General features: G+C 36.2%; 2 protein-coding genes across 3 annotated transcripts in view; both read left to right on the top strand.

The window, feature by feature from the left end:
* Nucleotides 1-646: 646 nt before the first annotated feature.
* LOC107593323 (guanine nucleotide-binding protein subunit alpha-11) lies at nt 647-9,214 on the top strand. The gene is made up of 4 exons (XM_016282998.1): nt 647-660; nt 4,327-4,456; nt 5,244-5,397; nt 5,529-9,214. The coding sequence occupies exons 2-4, from the start codon at nt 4,328-4,330 to the stop codon at nt 5,717-5,719; spliced, it is 474 nt and encodes a 157-aa protein (XP_016138484.1). The 5' UTR covers nt 647-660; nt 4,327; the 3' UTR covers nt 5,720-9,214.
* Nucleotides 9,215-10,174: 960 nt separating this feature from the next.
* The window catches only part of LOC107593322 (amino-terminal enhancer of split-like), a 55,321-nt gene continuing 47,032 nt past the window's right edge, over nt 10,175-18,463 (top strand). For both annotated transcript variants that reach the window (XM_016282997.1, XM_016282996.1), the window contains exon 1: nt 10,175-10,606. In XM_016282997.1, the coding sequence (XP_016138483.1) occupies nt 10,580-10,606 (27 nt within the window). In that variant the 5' untranslated portion in view covers nt 10,175-10,579. The remainder of the gene's footprint in view (nt 10,607-18,463) is intronic.

The following is an 18,463-nucleotide window of genomic DNA, read 5'->3' as shown; positions in this document are numbered from 1 at the left end:
GAACAATGCTCTGCTGGTGCGAGAGGTCGACGTGGAGAAGATTTGCTCCTTTGACCAGCCCTATGTCAGCGCAATAAAGAAGCTCTGGTCAGATCCAGGCATCCAGGAAGCCTACGACCGCAGGCGAGAGTACCAGCTCTCTGACTCCACTAAATAGTAAGTGTGTGTGCCGCCATTAGCTCCTTTTAACTTTATTGCTTTTAATTGAATTGTTGAACGCTGCATCTTTTCTTGTGGTCAGTTAGAAGCATATTTGTAATAAGTCATAGATGTATAGATGCAGTATTATGGCCTTTTCATACTACAAATCATATCTATAAAGATAACATTAACGTTAACAATACTAGCATCCACACCAATGTTTATTGTAAGCAAGCTTCAGTTTTGTCGTCTGCTGCTCCTTAATGCGCAGGCTCCTTAAAAGTCGGACAGAAGATTGGCTGTCGGTGTTTTTATCATTCATCAGCTGAAAAAAAAAAAATCATTATTTCGTGTTTTTTTAATTTTTTTATAGCTGTTGTGTGGACTTCCATATTCTCATATAGTTATAGTTTAAAGTGTTAGTTCACCCAAAAAATTTAATTCTGTCATTAATTACCCTCATGTCGTTCCAAACCCGTAAGATCTTCGTTCATCTTCTTTGCAAAGCATCATTTTCAGGTAGATCATAATGTCGGAGAGGATTCCTCCCCCAGTTTTAATGTCTTCATGTTTGTAACATTTTGCGAATCAGTGCGTTGATCTGGTCCACTTCGGCCAGTTGAACGAACAAGGTTCGGTTCGTACATTTCTGTGACGTTAGTGGCTGTTAATGTCCTTAACCTCTTTGCATCATTAACTTCATTAACATTCATCCATTTTTTTGTCTTTATTGTTATTTATGTGTCCGAAATTCAGGGGATTGAAGGATGGTTTGAGACATAAGCATTCATTTATGTTCTAACCAGAACCAAGTTCTTAGAAGTGATAGCAACACTGTTTCTATGCATTAGAATGATATTACTTTGTGTTTTAGATTGTTTCTGGTTTTGTTTTGAATACAAAATATATACATTTAAATATTTTAAGCAGTATTTAGCAATCAAATTTTAAAAAGCAAATTTTTAATTCTCTGTTTTTGGTTTTGATTTGTTTCGCTTTTTTTTTTTTGCCTTTTCGTTTGATTTGCATTTTTGTTTTTGCCTTTCCTGCAGGAACGGAGGCTGGCTGAAGAGGCTTTATTTTAGGTTGTAGCTCCTGAAGGAGTCCATTTATCAAAGCTTTACGCCTGGCCGCTAGAGACTGAGCTAGCGAGACTGTGTTGCCTACATAAAATAAAACCCTTCTCTTATGTTTTCCCTCACTGAACCCAAGTGCAGGTGTGATGGGGGGGGGGAAATGGCACAGTTGAGAATTGCTCTGATTATTCCCTTCTGTTTTAGCTGGAATCTCCTGTGAGTTTGTTAGAGTACTTTTCCATTAATTTAGAATCAGTGAGCGTTGCATGACTGTTTAGCTGGGAATGGCCTGTATTCTTGTAATGCACGTTCACTTTCAGAAAAAGAAACAAAAAACAGTTTGGACATTTACCTGGTTTAATGCAGCATATCGAGCATGAAACTTTACTATTTGGCTCACTTTAATGTAAAATAGTTACATATAGGTGTTTCAACTGTAGGCAGGGGAAAACAAAAAAAATAAATAGTTTCTTTACTTGAAATGTCCAAAAAAAAAAAAGATTTCAGCTAGTTGCCAAGTTAACATTTCTCATTTTCCTTTAACTTGATGTAAACTTGATTTTTTTTATAAAAATGGCAAACATGCTATAACATTTCCAAAACATTTACTAAATTAAAAGAAAAATGTACTAATTATAAAATATTATAAATATAGAAAAAGCTTATATAAAGCTATATAATAGGATAAAAAAGCTATATAAATCTATATAGTATTATAAACTTTTTTTTTCCTCCACAGAGGAAGATTGATATATTTAAAACTGATAATGTAAACAACAAAGAAATAAAAAAAATAATAAGGTATTTGTAATATTTATTGTGATAATGATCAGTTTATAAAAAAATATTTTAAAATTATTTTAAAATAAAAAGTTAGTGTACTTGTTTACCAAGTGTTAAAGGGTTAGTTCACCCAAAAATGCAAATTCTGTCATTATTTACTCACCCTCATGTCGTTTCAAACCCATAAGACCTTCGTTCATCTTCGGAACACAAATGAAGATATTTTTGATGGAATCTGAGAGCTGTCTGACCCTGCATAGACAGCAACACAACTGAAATGTTCCCAAGTCCAGAAACGTAGCAAGGAGATCTGTAAAAGAATCCATGTGACATCAGGGGTTCATCCACAATTATACGAAGCTACGAGAATACTTTTTGTGCGCAAAAGAACTGACTCTAATGACTTTATTCAACAATTCGTCTCCTCCGCATCACCCTGGTGCCATTTTGACTGTTTTCGTTCAGATCAAATCACAATAACGTAGGAAACCGATCCGGCGTGACGCAGCTGACACAGAACAGCATACGCTGTTTACGTCCAGCTGATATTCTCCAAAATGGCACCAGGGTGATGCGGAGGAGACGAATTGTTGAATAAAGTCATTAGAGTCAGTTCTTTTGCGCACAAAAAGTATTCTCGTAGCTTCGTATAATTGTGGATGAACCCCTGATGTCACATGGATTCTTTTACAGATCTCCTTGCTACGTTTCTGGACTTGGGAACATTTCAGTTGTGTTGCTGTCTATGCAGGGTCAGACAGCTCTCAGATTCCATCAAAAATATCTTAATTTGTGTTCTGAAGATGAACGAAGGTCTTATGGGTTTGAAACGACACGAGGGTGAGTAATTAATGACAGAATTTTCATTTCTGGGTGAACTAACCCTTTAAGTGTTACTTGTTTAATATGAAACATGACATATTCTTGAGGCTTAATGCATGTCAAAAAAACTAAAAATCACATTAAATATCGGATAATATTTTTGTCATTTTGTGTCACCACCTGGCGATTGTCAAAGTGATGCAGAAGTGTGGATCTTATTTAATTGCATGCATTTAGCATACGTAAAGTGCTAGCTATAAAATTCAACTTAGAGAGACAAAGGAGTCAGCCATTTCATGCAAAATTGTGGTGGAAATGAGAATGACTTGCAGAACAAGTGATTTATGTATGTATTTGCTATTGAATAATGTTTCTGAACTTGTCAAACTAGTATGAAAAGTATTTAAAAAGTTAAGTTTCTAAAAATCTATAAGGCCAGAAGAGCCCCTAGATGAAGAAACTTTTTGTTCGATGAGGTTTGCCAAAAATCTTATTAAATTTTGTTCATGACATACCAAGGCCCAGGAATGTATTTTGTTTAGTTCATATTCAATATTTGCTTTGTGAATAAGCATGTATTAAATTTTTTGTTGTTGTTAGTTGTCCCCCGACACACCTTACAGTAGCGTATCTGTTTTTCCATCAGTCTCAGGGCTTTACTAATACAGTGCCAACACGCTTTTTCTTCGCTCATTCACCCTGTCCGTTTTTCTTGGATGTTACTCATCCCAGCATGCATTTGAAACTCTACAGTTCACTTTTTGTTTGTGGCATCTCTATAAATGTTTGTGTGTTAGTTTTGCTTCCTTTGTGAAATTCACCACTTACAATGTCACCATCTTACTACCAGAACTGAAGACGACCGGCTCCATACTTGACCTCAAACTCTCCAGTGGCATGATGAAATCATAATTACGTGCTTATTGTCCTGTTTCGATTCTTCTGTAATTCTCTGTATTAAGTTAACCTCTGCTGTCATGTTTTGAGCTGGTCTTGTTCAGTTCACGTTAGAAACGCACAAGTCCACACAATGTCACGACTTAATTTGTGCATGTTTGTGAGAATGAATTCCAGATGTAATGCAATTTAACCAAGATTTTCCTGCCAAAATGTTAATATAATGATAACAGACATGTGATTTTTGAGATGCATCTAATTTTGTATGACAAGTGGTTTCCATCCTTAAGTACTCATTCATTTTTGGTGGCCTCTAGATCTAATTTGATTTGATAAACAGAGAATATTGTTACTTTGAGATATCTAGTAGCCCATTTCCAATGAAAATGTTGCAAATCTGTTTCCGAATTGGCCTGTTTTTTGTTGTTGTTTTTTTTCAAAAGCCAAATGTTGATATAGCTTAGTTTTAAGGATGAATTTAAAGTCATTTCAGTTCAGGGTCTCAATTGGATACCATACACAACACTGGCACAGCCTTTTTCATAGTCGTCATAATCATCAAACCAGACTTTTTATGTGTACTCATACTTTGTCACCTCTGTCTCAGGATGGTGGATGTCGGAGGGCAAAGATCAGAGCGCAGGAAGTGGATCCACTGCTTTGAGAACGTCACATCTATCATGTTCCTGGTTGCCTTGAGCGAATACGACCAGGTCCTTGTGGAATCTGACAATGAGGTGATTATTATTGTTATTTTAAATGTATTTATTATTTTAATTAAATTTAGCATTATAGTTTGTGTATTTTTTTTTTTGTTATTGCATAGTTTTTATAATGTATAAAACATGAAAATTAATATAATGTACATTTACAAACTATTTTAATGTTTAATTATATTTATACATTTTAATGTATTTATTTATTAGTAATAATATTAGTAGTATTAGTCATTTCATGTACTTTTTAAAATGTATATCAAAATAAGAATTCATTCATGTATATAATCATTTTTTGTTTTATATAATTTAAAATTCTTATTAATATTTAATATTAAAATAACATGTATTCAAATAAATAATATACTTTTATACATTCTTAATTGTTAATTTATTATCAATTTTTAATGTATTGTTTTTTTTAATGTTTATTGTATTTTAGACTTTTGTAATGTAAATGTATTTTCTACTATTAGTATTGGATATTTTATGTATTTTATAATATGTAAAAAATATTACATTTATAAATGTAAATATTTAATTTCTAATTATTGGTGTCTACTTGTAGAGATTTTGCTTGGAAATTGTGTATTATAATTGAGCAATATAATATAACAAATTTAAGGGGGTCTGAATACTTTCCGTACCCACTGTATATGGAAATACATAAATCATTCATTGAGGTTCATCAGCTAGACTTGCATTAACCGCAGTTAATGATGCTTAACAGTCATCTGCATTAGTCTTCAGTGCAGTCGAAGCTGAGCCGCCCCTTTCATTGTGGTGTTTTTGTTTCTGACTTCTGCAGAATCGCATGGAGGAAAGCAAAGCGCTGTTTCGCACAATCATCACCTACCCCTGGTTCCAGAACTCTTCAGTCATTCTGTTCCTGAACAAGAAGGACCTTCTGGAGGAGAAGATCATGTACTCTCACCTGGTGGACTACTTCCCTGAATTTGACGGTAACAGCCTTTTCACAAGTTTCAAATGAAGCCTACACTGACACCATGTGGTAGACTTGTGAACTGCAACCACTTCCAAATACACTTCCATAGCCTGTTTGGTCTCCAAACTCTCATTTACCCTCTGACAGGTCCGCAGAGGGACGCCCAGGCGGGCCGCGAGTTCATCCTGAAGATGTTCGTGGACCTGAACCCGGACAGCGACAAGATCATCTACTCGCACTTCACCTGCGCCACAGACACCGAAAATATCCGCTTCGTCTTCGCGGCGGTCAAGGACACCATCCTGCAGCACAACCTCAAAGAGTACAACCTAGTGTGAGAGAGAGAGAGATCGAACGAGAGCGAGACACCTGCAGCCCACACACAGCCGAAAGCACTACACACCTCACACGCAGAAACACACCTTCACCCCCTTTAGGCACTGGATCTTCACATAGTCCTTTTCTTTGCCTGTTTTCTCCTCTCTTCCTGAGTGTCGACCCCTCCAGCCGATAGCTTTATCATCCAATCTTCCTCAAACACGAAGGCTGGGCCGTTAAATCGGTGCCTAATGACAAAGAGCATTCGTTTGCTCTGTAGATGGGCTGTAAGTGGGCTCTACCTGAATGAAACTGAGGTACGAACTTAACGGAAACCCTCGGTGGATCGTCCGTCCGTAACGAAGAGTGGGCGACATTCTTGAAGGACTTCACCTTGCACCACTGAAGTTAACCAGGTGTTAGTTGTGCAATCACATGCTATAACACTAGAGGTGGAGGTGATTTGATTTAATACTATTTTAGGAGTGATGTATAGAGATTTCCCATCACTACTGGAGAAGAGATGGCACACCATGTGACTTTTTCGTAATGAGTAATGAAAGCCACCAGTTGTTTTTTTTTTTTCAAATTGCGTTCCCGAAATTGTTTCGAAAAAAACCCCAGTTCGCTTGTGTATCCACTATAAATTTATCATTCAGGCAGCGAACTGTTTCCTCCAGTCTGATGTTTGCCAGTATTGGGTGTTTAATCAGTATAATTAAAGGGATCCAGCTAGTATTCAAAGATATTTACCGAAAGATTGTGATTTGTTTACATGCTTCGTCACATCAGTTTTGAATCTTTGACCGAAGGAATCAAATAAACGCCTTTCCTAGCCGATTCATTCATGTTTTACTCAGTATAGCATTCAATATCCAGTGATTTAAATGTTCGTAGACTCGACGCAAAAGTGCTATATAGGGTGAAATCCATTTAGTTTGTTTTATTTATGTAATTTATGGACCAGATATGTAATTAGTCTGACTCATTTTTCCAACTAAATTTTTGAGTCTCTTCTGCTGTAAAAAATCCATTGGCAAGTGATCTTTTCTTTTTGGTATTTCGTAAATCGATTGTCGCCGTTCTGTTATTTTTAGTTTTCCCGAATATTTGAAACGCTTGAAAATGGAGAGTTGAATTTCCATTTGATCAACATCGCTTTATGCAAATAGGAAATTGAGAATTTTATCAGTGGTTGAATTCTTAACTGGTCTCTGCTTGCGTTGTTTTTTGAGAGTTCGCACTTGGTTTCGTAGTACCATATCTTAGTTCTCGCTTAATTGAGCTTTTTGGACTCCATAGCTAGCTGGCTTTTTTGGGGAGGGGGGATCTTTATGATGTAATTCAGGTGAGTTTTCATACTTTTCATTACAAGGGCTAATTGTGGGCGGAGAATGAAAGGACTCTATGAAGACGATAGAGCAATAGGTACGTAGAGGAATCAGGGACAGTGCGGGTGACACCGCGGGAGTTGCTGTTTTCCGTAGGTTCAGCTTGCAGTGCATCCAGGGAGCACCTTCGGAGATCTTCGGAAAATGTATGCTATTTCTTGCCGCAAATCAAACGACTTCGAATGGGCTGTTTTGATTTTGTAAGTTTAGGAAGGAAGAATTCGGTGGCGGTTATGTCACACGTTTCCCTTTGCCATGTTTGGTTTCGGGGGCTATGACGGAATTGCGTTTGAGTCCTGTTTACTCATTTATCGTACACTTTTTGTCTTTTTTCTTTTTTTTCCTCCCAGCCGACTGGCTATGAATTTATCGCACATTAGCACTCGTACAGTCTTATTGGCTTCGTTCGTATTATTGAAACGACATGGCTTGAGAGTAGCAGAATTTGAAAAAAATCACAAGATCTAACGTAATGATATAGCAAAATATTTGAATCACAATGGTCACTTATTGGCGCGACTTATTTTTTTTGAACTAGTAATTGAATGTATTGTAGGAGGATTCTTTTTTTTGTGATTACTTTTGTGAATTACTTTGGAAGTGTAGTTTTGAAGGTGTATACGCAATTTTCCCTGTATATTTGCAGTTTTGTTGCGTTTAATTAATCCTATAAGCCTTCTTTACATATACATTTGGACCTTTTAGTGCATTTTACGAATTGTTTGCCAAATTGCGAACTTTTTTTCTTTTTTCCTTGTTTAACTAATCAATCCTCCCGTGCCAGGCCAGTTAAGCTGCTTTTTTTTTTTAATAAATTTTTTTTATAGTTTCTCAAACATCCAGATTTGCATACCGTCATTCTTCTGGGCGCGGCTTCACACTTCATTCATTTTAAACTGCGTTTACTTGGGTGGGATGGTACTATCAGTCACCATATACCAATTTCAAACCGTTTCGTTGTTGTACAAGTAGTGGACCTGCAAATTTACGACGGCATTTTTGAACACGTGAACGTTTAAAGCTTTTGTACGTACTATGGCTTTCATTTCGAAGGGCTAGTTCTAATCTGAGAAACGCCTTTCTTTATCCAACAGAAACACTACAGCTAGTCATTTCGTACCAATTAAGTCCACAAAACATTGTGCAGATGGTATAAGTAGCTTTAATATCCTGTTCCGCTGGTGTTTAAGGTTTTCTTTGGTCGTTCTCAACAATTTGTGATGAAGTTTGGTATGTTTTTCCTCCCTGGGTTAATGCACTGAACCTACTCTGCAGTAATGGAACGAACTCCACTCATGTGATATATCTGTTCCTCCAAAATTGTTCCTGGTACTCTGAGAGATGCAGACACTAATGAATAGAAATGACGCTTTCGCTTGAGGTCCACACTGACGTGATGGATGCATACAATATGAAGCTGTCTTTACTTTCTTTTTTTATTTCTGACGTCGATGCATTACCTAAACACTTGTATGTAGGACACTTTAATATAATACATTTGTTTTTGATAAAACAGCTAAAATAAACTTTTGTGTAGTGGTGTATAAAATCAAAGTATTGTATTACTTTGTAATGTATTTCTTGTTCGGTTGGTTGCTCTTTATTTTATTTTATTTTTTTAAGCATACCAAATGTAAATGATGTACTATATTGAGTGTGCCAATCCCTTTGATTTGTAGAGCCAGACTCTTTACAAGTGCCAATGTTGTGGAAATCATTTAAAAAGGACTTGTGTATTTTATGGTCCGGTTTTTAAAAACAAATAAACATTAAGTATGTGATTATGGTAAATGCGCAACAGGAAAAGGACAATTTTATTCTGTATTTAAGATTAAAGATGACAAACTGCTGTTTTTAAAAGAAATGACATTTTAATTGCATGTGTTTGTTTTCAGGCGGAGAGGGTCGGGTAAAGGAGAAACCGTATTAACGCGAAACCCTGCTGACAAGGGGCTTAATTATTGCTCATTTACAGTATTTTAGACATATTTCTCTTTTTGTATGTTTCATTTCAACCACTTTTGCCTGAACCTCATTCATACATGAAAATGACTTTCATAGCCTTCTCCTTTAAAGAAAAAAATATCCATTTGAAATTGGAATAAAATTTGTTCCTATATGTTTGCATCTGTGTTGAGCTTTTGTTTATGTCCTTTATTACAAGACCGATGAATAAGGTAGATGGTCCTCCTCCTAAAACATGTTCTACATTAAGAGTCCTGGTACTGGTAATGATAATCTTCTCTCGTCATAAAGAGTTCAATAATACATGACGAAATTATTCTTGTGCAGCACAGAGATCGTATTAATATAACATAACTTCAGCTACAAAGATGTCATTAAATCTCATTTCAGCATATTTATTAGATGCTATTTTTAATGTTGAGGTTTGATTTGAACATCAGAAATGGGAAGTAGGCATTTCAAAAATCTTCTAATGGAGCAGAATAATCCAATCAGATTTCAGCCATTTGTATCGATGCTGATGCTGATATTATTTACATTTCTTTTTTAAACATTTGAATATATAGATGGATGAATAAGTCGATTTTTTAAAAAAATTATAAAAAATATGTGAGCTGTTGGTGCTGTTTTGATAGTTACATATTAAAAATAAGATTTATGTACATTAAAACATGAAATATAAAATTGTAGATATTAAAAATCAAATTAATATATACAAATATTTTATATATAGGTAATGTTATTAAACAATATATATACAAATATATGAATATTTATTAGAGCCGCTTGCTGGTGCTGTTATTAAACTGGTAGGAATTAAAAAGTTTTCTAAAAAATGATTTCTATAAATAGGAACAAATGTAAAATATTTTATATTTTCATATGCAATTAAAAATTGTATATAATTGTATTTCTAATATATATATATATATATATATATATATATATACAGTATATTCTGACTGTTTGCTGGTGCAGGTTTGATGTTGTTTATTAAAAATGTATCAAAGTTGGTATTTATCTAAATGTATGTAAACGAAAAAGGATTACTAATTACTAGTGTAATTATATTTGATATTAATATATAATACAAAAAAATTGCATGCATACAGAAAAAAACAGCAGCAGCAGCCATCAGCTCCCAAACTCCACTTCATCTCTTGCACAACCACTCGATTTCCTCCAACCAGGGAGGAGAGAGACCCCAGCCCTTGTCTGCGCTCATTCCCAACGTGGAAAAGGGACAGGACAGACTCCATATCAATCCGACAGATTCCAGCAAACCATCACCCACGGATCATTATTTCTCCATGCCGAATGCGTGTTAAAGAGCGCGCTCAGTGCGGCACACATCAGGCTGCTTTATTGCCATAGCAGCGGCGCGAGCTGCCTGTAGCTGTACAGGAGCCTCAGCTAGCGACGGAACAAAGAACACACACACACAGTAATATAACCGTCTGCTGAGCAAACTGCTTCCCTGTTCTTTGAGGAGGAGAAGGCAAGACCCCGAAGACCAAAACTGACATGATGTTTCCACAATCCAGGCACTCGGTGAGTGTAAATCGAGCGGTTTGCTGGCGCTGTGTTGATGTTGTTAGCTGGTTTGAGCTTAGCATAGGCAGGAGAGGCGTCCGTGCAACTGTGTGTATGCTGAAACTTATCGCGAAGATTAAATATTTATCATTCATTTGATCACATCACCCTTTTATATTTCTAAACTACACGTTTTTACCTTAAAATCCACTCGTGTGTGGTTTGGCAGTGTTTGCAAATGGGAACAATGTAAATGTTGTGCGCCTGTGACATTTAACAGTTGGCGAATTGTGTTTTAATATATGCAACTTCAGTCCCCAAACCTCCTAATTCTTTTGCGTTATTTGACTAACCATTTATATGTGCTTATTACTCTGTAGTTTACAACCAGGCATGAAATTATGAGGTTTAAGCGCCAAATTCGTGTGTATGTTGACATCTTTCAGGTTCCATTAATCTTTTCTAATGAACTCTCATCATTTTGCCAATGGGGTGCCAACACTGATGTTAACTAACACTACAATCACGCTTTTTGAAGAACACAAGCTGGTTTCTTTTTTTCTTTCCTTTTTTGTAAGAACAGCAAGACTTTTGCCAAAAACCCAAGGTGTGAATCTGTAATGACATGCATTTGCATTGTGCAAGATGTTTTCCCTGCAGCGAATCAGAGGTGTGTGTTGTGCACTGCCTTGATCTTTTAGCCAAAGTACAGAGAGTCTGTATCACTGCTCATGAACTCGTTTATGGATTGAGTTACACAGCGAGTCGCTTCCTAATCAGCCTCACTAATGCTGTAAGTGATTAAAAGTGGGTTTGTCGTATTCCTAGACTGGTTTGAATGCAATAACTCGTCACATGTTAAGTTTCTTGCAGGCTGTTGCTGATTAATGAGCTAATACGACAGATATTTTGATTAGGCGCTCTTGATTAAAGGCGTATGGCTGGAAATAGAAGTGAATTAGATGCCACTGAGCGACATGATTTGGTTTGCTTTACAGAATTATTTTGTAACATTTGATCGCATCCTTATAAAATCAACATAAATGCCATCCACGACTCATTTTGCGTCTAAAATGTCATATTTATGAGTGAAACTGGATTTTATGTGAGCAGAAATGTAGGGTGGCGTTTGATTGGCTTGTGTAAAGTGGACTTGGTGATGTCATACAGAAAGGAAAGTTGTTTGGGAGGTGGAGCTGTTTGTTGAAAAACTCATTTTTAAAATTGATTCTGATTAACTTGCAGTGATTAATCGTGCACAATTAGACCAGGAACATGTGGGTCAATGATGTGTGTTTTTGTCCTATTCATTTTTTCAAAAAATTTGTAAAATGCTATTCATGCATGCCATGACTTGAATACGCCCGTTTTAAAATGAATATGCTTTTATTTCTGAATCGGAAATCTTTATTTTTTTTATTTATTTTTTTTTTTTTACAGGGCATGAACGCAAACTAATTTTGTGATGGGAAAAAAAGTTTTTTTTTTTCAAGAATCAAATTTTTGCACAATTTATTATTTAAATAAGTCTCTAATTTGGCATAATATTACATAAAATTAACATAATTTGACCTTTTAATGACAAGGCAGGGTTAGTTTAGTTTGTAAAATGTCATGTGGCGGCGAATTAATGAATGAATTAATTTTATGAATTAATACTTTTTATATTTGTAAAAAATACTTTTGACCTTGACAAATTTAATAAAAAATGCCATTGCATTTTACTTGATAGTTAAACCACCTGACATTTAAATTATCCTTGAAAATCTTTCCTTGAAAATGGTATAAAAGTTTTTCAAAATCATATGAAAGCGATATTAATATTAAGAGTTCATTTTAAAGAACGATTTTAATTGTGAACACTCTTGTATGTCTGACTTCACTCTTCAATTTGTCCTTAGGAAATAAATAGGTTCAATTTTGATGGCACGTTGACTTGAACATCTGAAACTCCTATGCGTTAGGCCAATTGTTGGATAAAAATCTCATCCAGCAATATATAAACCATATTTTTCAGGTGTTTGAGCTGAGGTAGTGAACTGAACGGCTCTTTTTCGGTCTGATAATGAATGGCCGACAGGGAGCATGTGAAAATGTGAGGCCGCTTGTAGTCGGCGCTACTCTTTTGCCACGGTGCTGTGACTCCATAGCAACGACTTCTCGCCAGACTTGACACAGAAGGTGTTTACTCTGAGCAGCCTGAACGCCTCATGACTTCAATTGTCCACCTCGGTGTAGCTGTACATGCAGCCTTTTGATTCCAGCAAGCCCACTCGACCATTTTTTTTTTCAAGGTCATCCTACAATGTTGGTGACATTTTCGAACCCATACGCTCCTTAATTGGAGTATTAAGACCTGACGCACAAAGTTAAAAGCAGGGATTACGGATTTAGCCCCAAACGCATCCAGCTGTTATGTTCATTTAATGTTGCATGAACTACCTGCAACCGTATTTGACTTCTTTGTGCGTCCGATGACGTTTAATAGTGTTTTGTCCTCCATTTTGTTCGTTGAATCCAGATCCAGACGAGTGATGTCATAATAGTGGGGATTTGTGAATTGGAGGGCGCCATTGATTGTGGCTTTTCAAGGAGTCGCTTCTGAAAGCCATTGTTGCAGTAATGGCTGGAAAGAGAAGCGAGAGTTGGCACAGAAATGTGCACGCACCAATGTGTGTGTGTCTTCCCTCGACCTGATGTTTTGGGTGGAGCGTTCGGGGCAGATTTATTAAGTCTGCTTGAGTGAGCAGGACAGACCTCGGTCTTTCCCTCCCCAAATCCCTCAACGCGGCGGATAATCCCTGTTGTCCCACATCTTGCTCATTAAATAAACTCTGTTTCTTACACACACACACATACGCATACGAGCATGAGAAAAGGCCCACTTCGCCGTTTATCCCCTGCACGCTCATGCATGCGTGACGAAAAACTTATTGCAAACTACTTTTTTTGCCATGCTAAGATAAAAATGGATTAAAAAAGGTCTTTGCAAGCTTGTATAGTTGTGAAAGTTTGAATCTGCCTTCTAGCATTTGCTGATTTAGTCTTTTTTACATATAAACTTATACCTATTTTATTTTCTATTTTTATTTGATTTATTATACCTGTTTCATAATATAACTTATACCTATTTTTATAACCTATATTATAGGGCTGGGAAAATAAATCGATGCATCGAGAATTTTCTGAGATTTGCCGAATGAATCGCGATTCTTTCTCGAGACGATTCTGAGCTTGGTTTTGAACAGCAGATGGCGCTGCACGCTTTATAAACGGCCGTACTCTGCTTGTTTCCAAATCCTTACACACATTGAACCTAAAATAATCATTCATAAAATTTGAAAAGGTTGAAGCGAATTACAAGGGTGTTGACAGTGGGCTGTGTTTACATTAATCTGGCGTCATAAAAGCATTCTGAGCCCAGGTGAAATTACAGACTCAGCCGAACACACAAAGCGCTCCTCTTCATGAGCATTTGAGTGTGCGGATAAAAACTAGATTAGAGCGCCATCTGCTGTTAAAATCTAAGCTCAGAATCGATTCCAGAGAGAATCGCGATGCATTTGGAAGATCTCAGAATCGAGCCACGAATCGATTCTGCATCGATTTATCGTCCCAGCCCTACTAGATTATAAACTTATAAACTATATTAAGAAATATATGTAATATTTATGTTTATAATATAAATCATATGTAAATAAAAAATACACACACACAGGTAAATATTTCTTAATTATATACGTGTGTGTGTGTGTATACATAGTACACACCTATATTATGTAAACAGACTTTTTTTGGATGCGATTAATCGGTTTGACAGCACTATTTTATCTATATACTATACTATTGTTTAACTTCTAATTTTACACACACACACATACATGTATATATAAATAAATAAATATATATATATATATATATATATGTATAACATAAAAAAATATGTATGTATAACATAAAAATATAATTCAAGAAAATCTTAATAAAAACATTTTACTATTTTATATATCTATATAAACATTTGTGCTATATTAAATTTATTATATGAACTTATTGTATATATTTATACCTCAGTTGTTTTTTTTAATGAGATTTTTATATATGTAATATGTAAGGATGTAATGATTCACTCAACTCACGATTCGATTCACGATTTTGATTTCACGATTCGATTCACGGTTTATTTTTTACAAAATTAGATTTAAGACAAATTATAAATTAAATGTGTCCTTTTATTATTGCTTAGACAAAATACTGTACGTTTCTTTGTGAAATTGAAATATAACACTATAATAATATAGCACTTGTAAATTATTGCTCTTTTGATTGCTTCTATTGTCCTCATTTGTAAGTCGCTTTGGATAAAAGCGTTTGCTAAATAACAAAATTTAAATATAATGTAAATAACAAAACTAAATTGAAATTTTAAAACAAGCCCCAAATCAAATAAACAAGTAACACAAATAAAAGGGACTACAGATGAAAAGTAGTTATTGTTACTAATTCTGGCATATTTACATGGTGTATATTTATACCACAATGTTCATGAATATGCATGGTCCCTATTAAATAAACCAATAAATAAATTTAAAAAAGAAATCTCTTCATATAAACAAGCTAAGGCTGTGTCTGTGCTCTTTCCATTTAAAATTCGAGGTAACCGCTTTAATCATGATCCAAACAAAGATGCTGCATACATGCAACATGAACAGTTTTTAATCTAAATTACATTGTATAATTTCGAAATTTGAAGCAAAAACAGAATGGTTTGACTTCAGTTTTGTGAAACTATACATAAAAACTATCTGCATGAAAACGCGGACGAGCTGAATGAGATGCAGATTCACTCTCTGCCAGCAGGTGGCGCTTAAAGCGTTTCCTTGGTTTCCGCTCTAAACAAAACCGCGCATGAACTTTAATATGCTTTATACAGAGGCAAGAGGAAAAGAAAAAATGCCATCGAAAGACAGTAAGTTCCCCTCAGACATGCATTCATATAAACTCCTACACCTAATTGAATCGCGATTTGTTTAGCATCTCAACCGATTTGAATCGTCACATACTTAAATGCTCGCGGTTAACCGTTACATCCCTAGTAATATGTAATTTATGTATATAAAATATAAATAAATCTATTGTAATCATGTGTATTTGTGATTCTTGCTTTAACAATGATGACTAATAATCTTCGATCAATAAAATTGTCTCCATAAATAGGCATCAACAAATTCAGTGTTCATTTCTGCAGGTTGGAATAGTAACGCACACACTCCCAAACAGATGTCTTGGTTGTTGATAGCATAACTGCTCATTAGCATCACAAATAGGTATTCGAACACCTTTCTGGACTGAAAAAGCGTACGTGGAGAGGACAAGGAAAAAACGTGCAACATAGGTGATACCAATTCCTTTATTTGCCTGTTGTTGTTTTTTTTACATTAAATGATACATTCAGGCCATTTCAAATGAGCCGTTGACAATACGCTGTCCTCTCCGAATAGGCTCGACCTGTACCGTGGTGAAAGGACGAGGCGCGGATGGCTTAATTAGCTTGTCTGACTGTTTGTGTTCCTCCTGGCCTTTGGTGTGAAGGACGCGTGCTGGGATAATTGCGTCGCAGGATTATTTTTACTAGCGCAGGTTTTTTGCCAGTTTGCTCGTGGCTTAGAGGCTTTGTATGTTGCACACATGTTTCTGAGTGTGTGTGTTTGTGTGTGCGCTGAAACAGACGGACTGCATCAGTATTCTCAGGCAGTGATGGACTTGCGCTGTGGGAAAGCTGCGCCCCAGTGTAAAGCAGCGGTCTGGAACAAAGCAGCCTGGTGGGGGACTGTTTAATGGGGCAGCACCTCGCTCAGACCTGCCTGTCGACAGACACACCAGGCTAAAGAAGCCTTCCTGAATCGCTTCCGCCTCCACTACCAAAGGCTATGATCGCCACTCTTCGTTCACTTCTCATAGTGCCTTCAGTGCAAAATTATCACATGCTCACTGTGTCCTTTTGCAGCGATCAGTGTTATTTTAGTATCATTGATATATATTTAAAGGGGTCATAGGATGCCCATTTTCCACAAGTTGATATGATTCATTAGAGTCTTAATGAAAAGTCTGTAACATAGTTTGGTTAAAATTTCTCAATGGTAGTGTAAAAAACAAATTTTTTACCCTGTCAAAAACAGCTCTTTTCAGATCAAGCCGATTTTGTAGCATTTTTCTTTAAATGTTAATGAGCTCTGCTGACCCCGCCCCCCTCTCTTCCGAGCTGCTCTCTGAGGGACTGTTTACTTTAGCCGCATTCATCGTGAAACTTGCTAATTAGCACATTATTAGGAAAGGTGATTTGCAAAGATTCATTACAAAACATTATACTCACTTCTTCTGTAGATGAGGCTGGATCTTGAATGATTTGCACGAACATAGACGCATTTATGTAGATCGGGGGCGCATTCCCTTCAGAAACAATGTAATCCACTGCCAGTTCAGTGGCTCAGATGTCGGAAGTAAATGACGACTGCTATGTTCATTATTACATCCAACAACAGAACACCTCAATCGCTTATTAGGAGTCATTCTTGTCTACATTTGCTCCAGCGGTGAAACAATGGCGGACTGATGAAAGCTCACTCGGGGCAGGTCTAAGGTAAGATGCCAGACCAGTCTGTGCTGAAACGCTACTGTCAATCAAACTATCGTGGGAGGGGCCTGTCTGTGTGACGTCACACAGACAGGCATCTGAGATCGGCTCGATTTGAGAAAACACTGGGTGGATTTTTATCAGTATAGGGTGGTTGTGTACGCACACTGCCAATCAGCCTTTTGAACGAATCGACTCAAAAAGACATTTACCGCCACCTGCTGGTAGTTTTAGTGTCGTTTTTGGAGTATCATTTCGTTTACTTAAAATATAAATAAATAACATTAAAGGTATAGTTCACCAAAAATAAATAAATTCTGTCTTCATTTATTCACCTTCATGTTGTTTCAAATCTGAATGAATCACTTTCTTTTGCACAACATAAAAGAAGGTATTTTGAATAGGGGTGCTCCGATCAGGGTTTTTGAGGCCGATCACAGAAAGCAGTATCTACCGATCACCGATACCGATCTTTTTAAAGCCTTCTTTTTATCATTTATTACTATTTATAGTGATACTCCAATCAGGATTTTTAGACATTTATTCAGGGCCTGAATTTCATTATTGAAAATGGGGGGGAATTCCCCTCTTAGGTGACTCTTGTGAGAGGAGAAGCAGCATGGACTGTGCTTTCACACAGGAGTCCGCTACTGATCCGTGGCTGTTTACCACAAACACAACATTTATCCATTATTTTGGTTTCAAATATAAACATGTACTAAAAATGCTTTTTCAGCATTGCATTTCTTTTTTTTTTTTACACAGTACAGTAATACAGTCTTTCACAGACATGTTTAAACACAATAGATATAAGCAACACTTTATTCAATGCTTTTTACTTTTGCGTTTACTTCTAGATTTATATATTAAGTTGCTCAAGCAAGTGTCAAAACAGTTAAACTGCTTTTCTTACGTTATCACAAACTTAGCATTAACAGAAATAGTCAGCTCTACTGTAGACTTGTGCCTGTATTCGGTAATGCGATATATCACGGTAATGAATATGCACGATATTGTTATAGTGGGCACTTCTAAATACCGTGAATAATTATATATCACAAATTATTTAGAATTTTGAATGCATTTTAAGAATACTTTTCCCATCAACTGGTCAAAATGCACAACACCGCTGTATGCTGCATGAAAGATGCGTGCGCACTCTGATGTAAATAAGCGGACTAGTAGGTGGCGGAACATGTGAGAGACGCTCTGGATGAAAGCGCACTTTCACTCTCTGACAG

This window comes from Sinocyclocheilus grahami, unplaced genomic scaffold, assembly GCF_001515645.1.
Source record: "Sinocyclocheilus grahami isolate Dianchi unplaced genomic scaffold, SAMN03320097.WGS_v1.1 scaffold169.1, whole genome shotgun sequence".
NCBI lineage: Eukaryota > Metazoa > Chordata > Actinopteri > Cypriniformes > Cyprinidae > Sinocyclocheilus > Sinocyclocheilus grahami.
This window is presented reverse-complemented; position numbering and strand designations above follow the sequence as displayed.

Bases quoted from the DNA above. Each gene is read 5' to 3' on its own strand.
- LOC107593323 (XM_016282998.1), top strand. From the start codon at position 4,328: ATGGTGGATGTCGGAGGGCAAAGATCAGAGCGCAGGAAGTGGATCCAC. The intron at 4,457-5,243 runs GTGATTATTATT...TGACTTCTGCAG, and splicing joins TTGTGGAATCTGACAATGAG to AATCGCATGGAGGAAAGCAA. The intron at 5,398-5,528 runs GTAACAGCCTTT...ACCCTCTGACAG, and splicing joins CTACTTCCCTGAATTTGACG to GTCCGCAGAGGGACGCCCAG.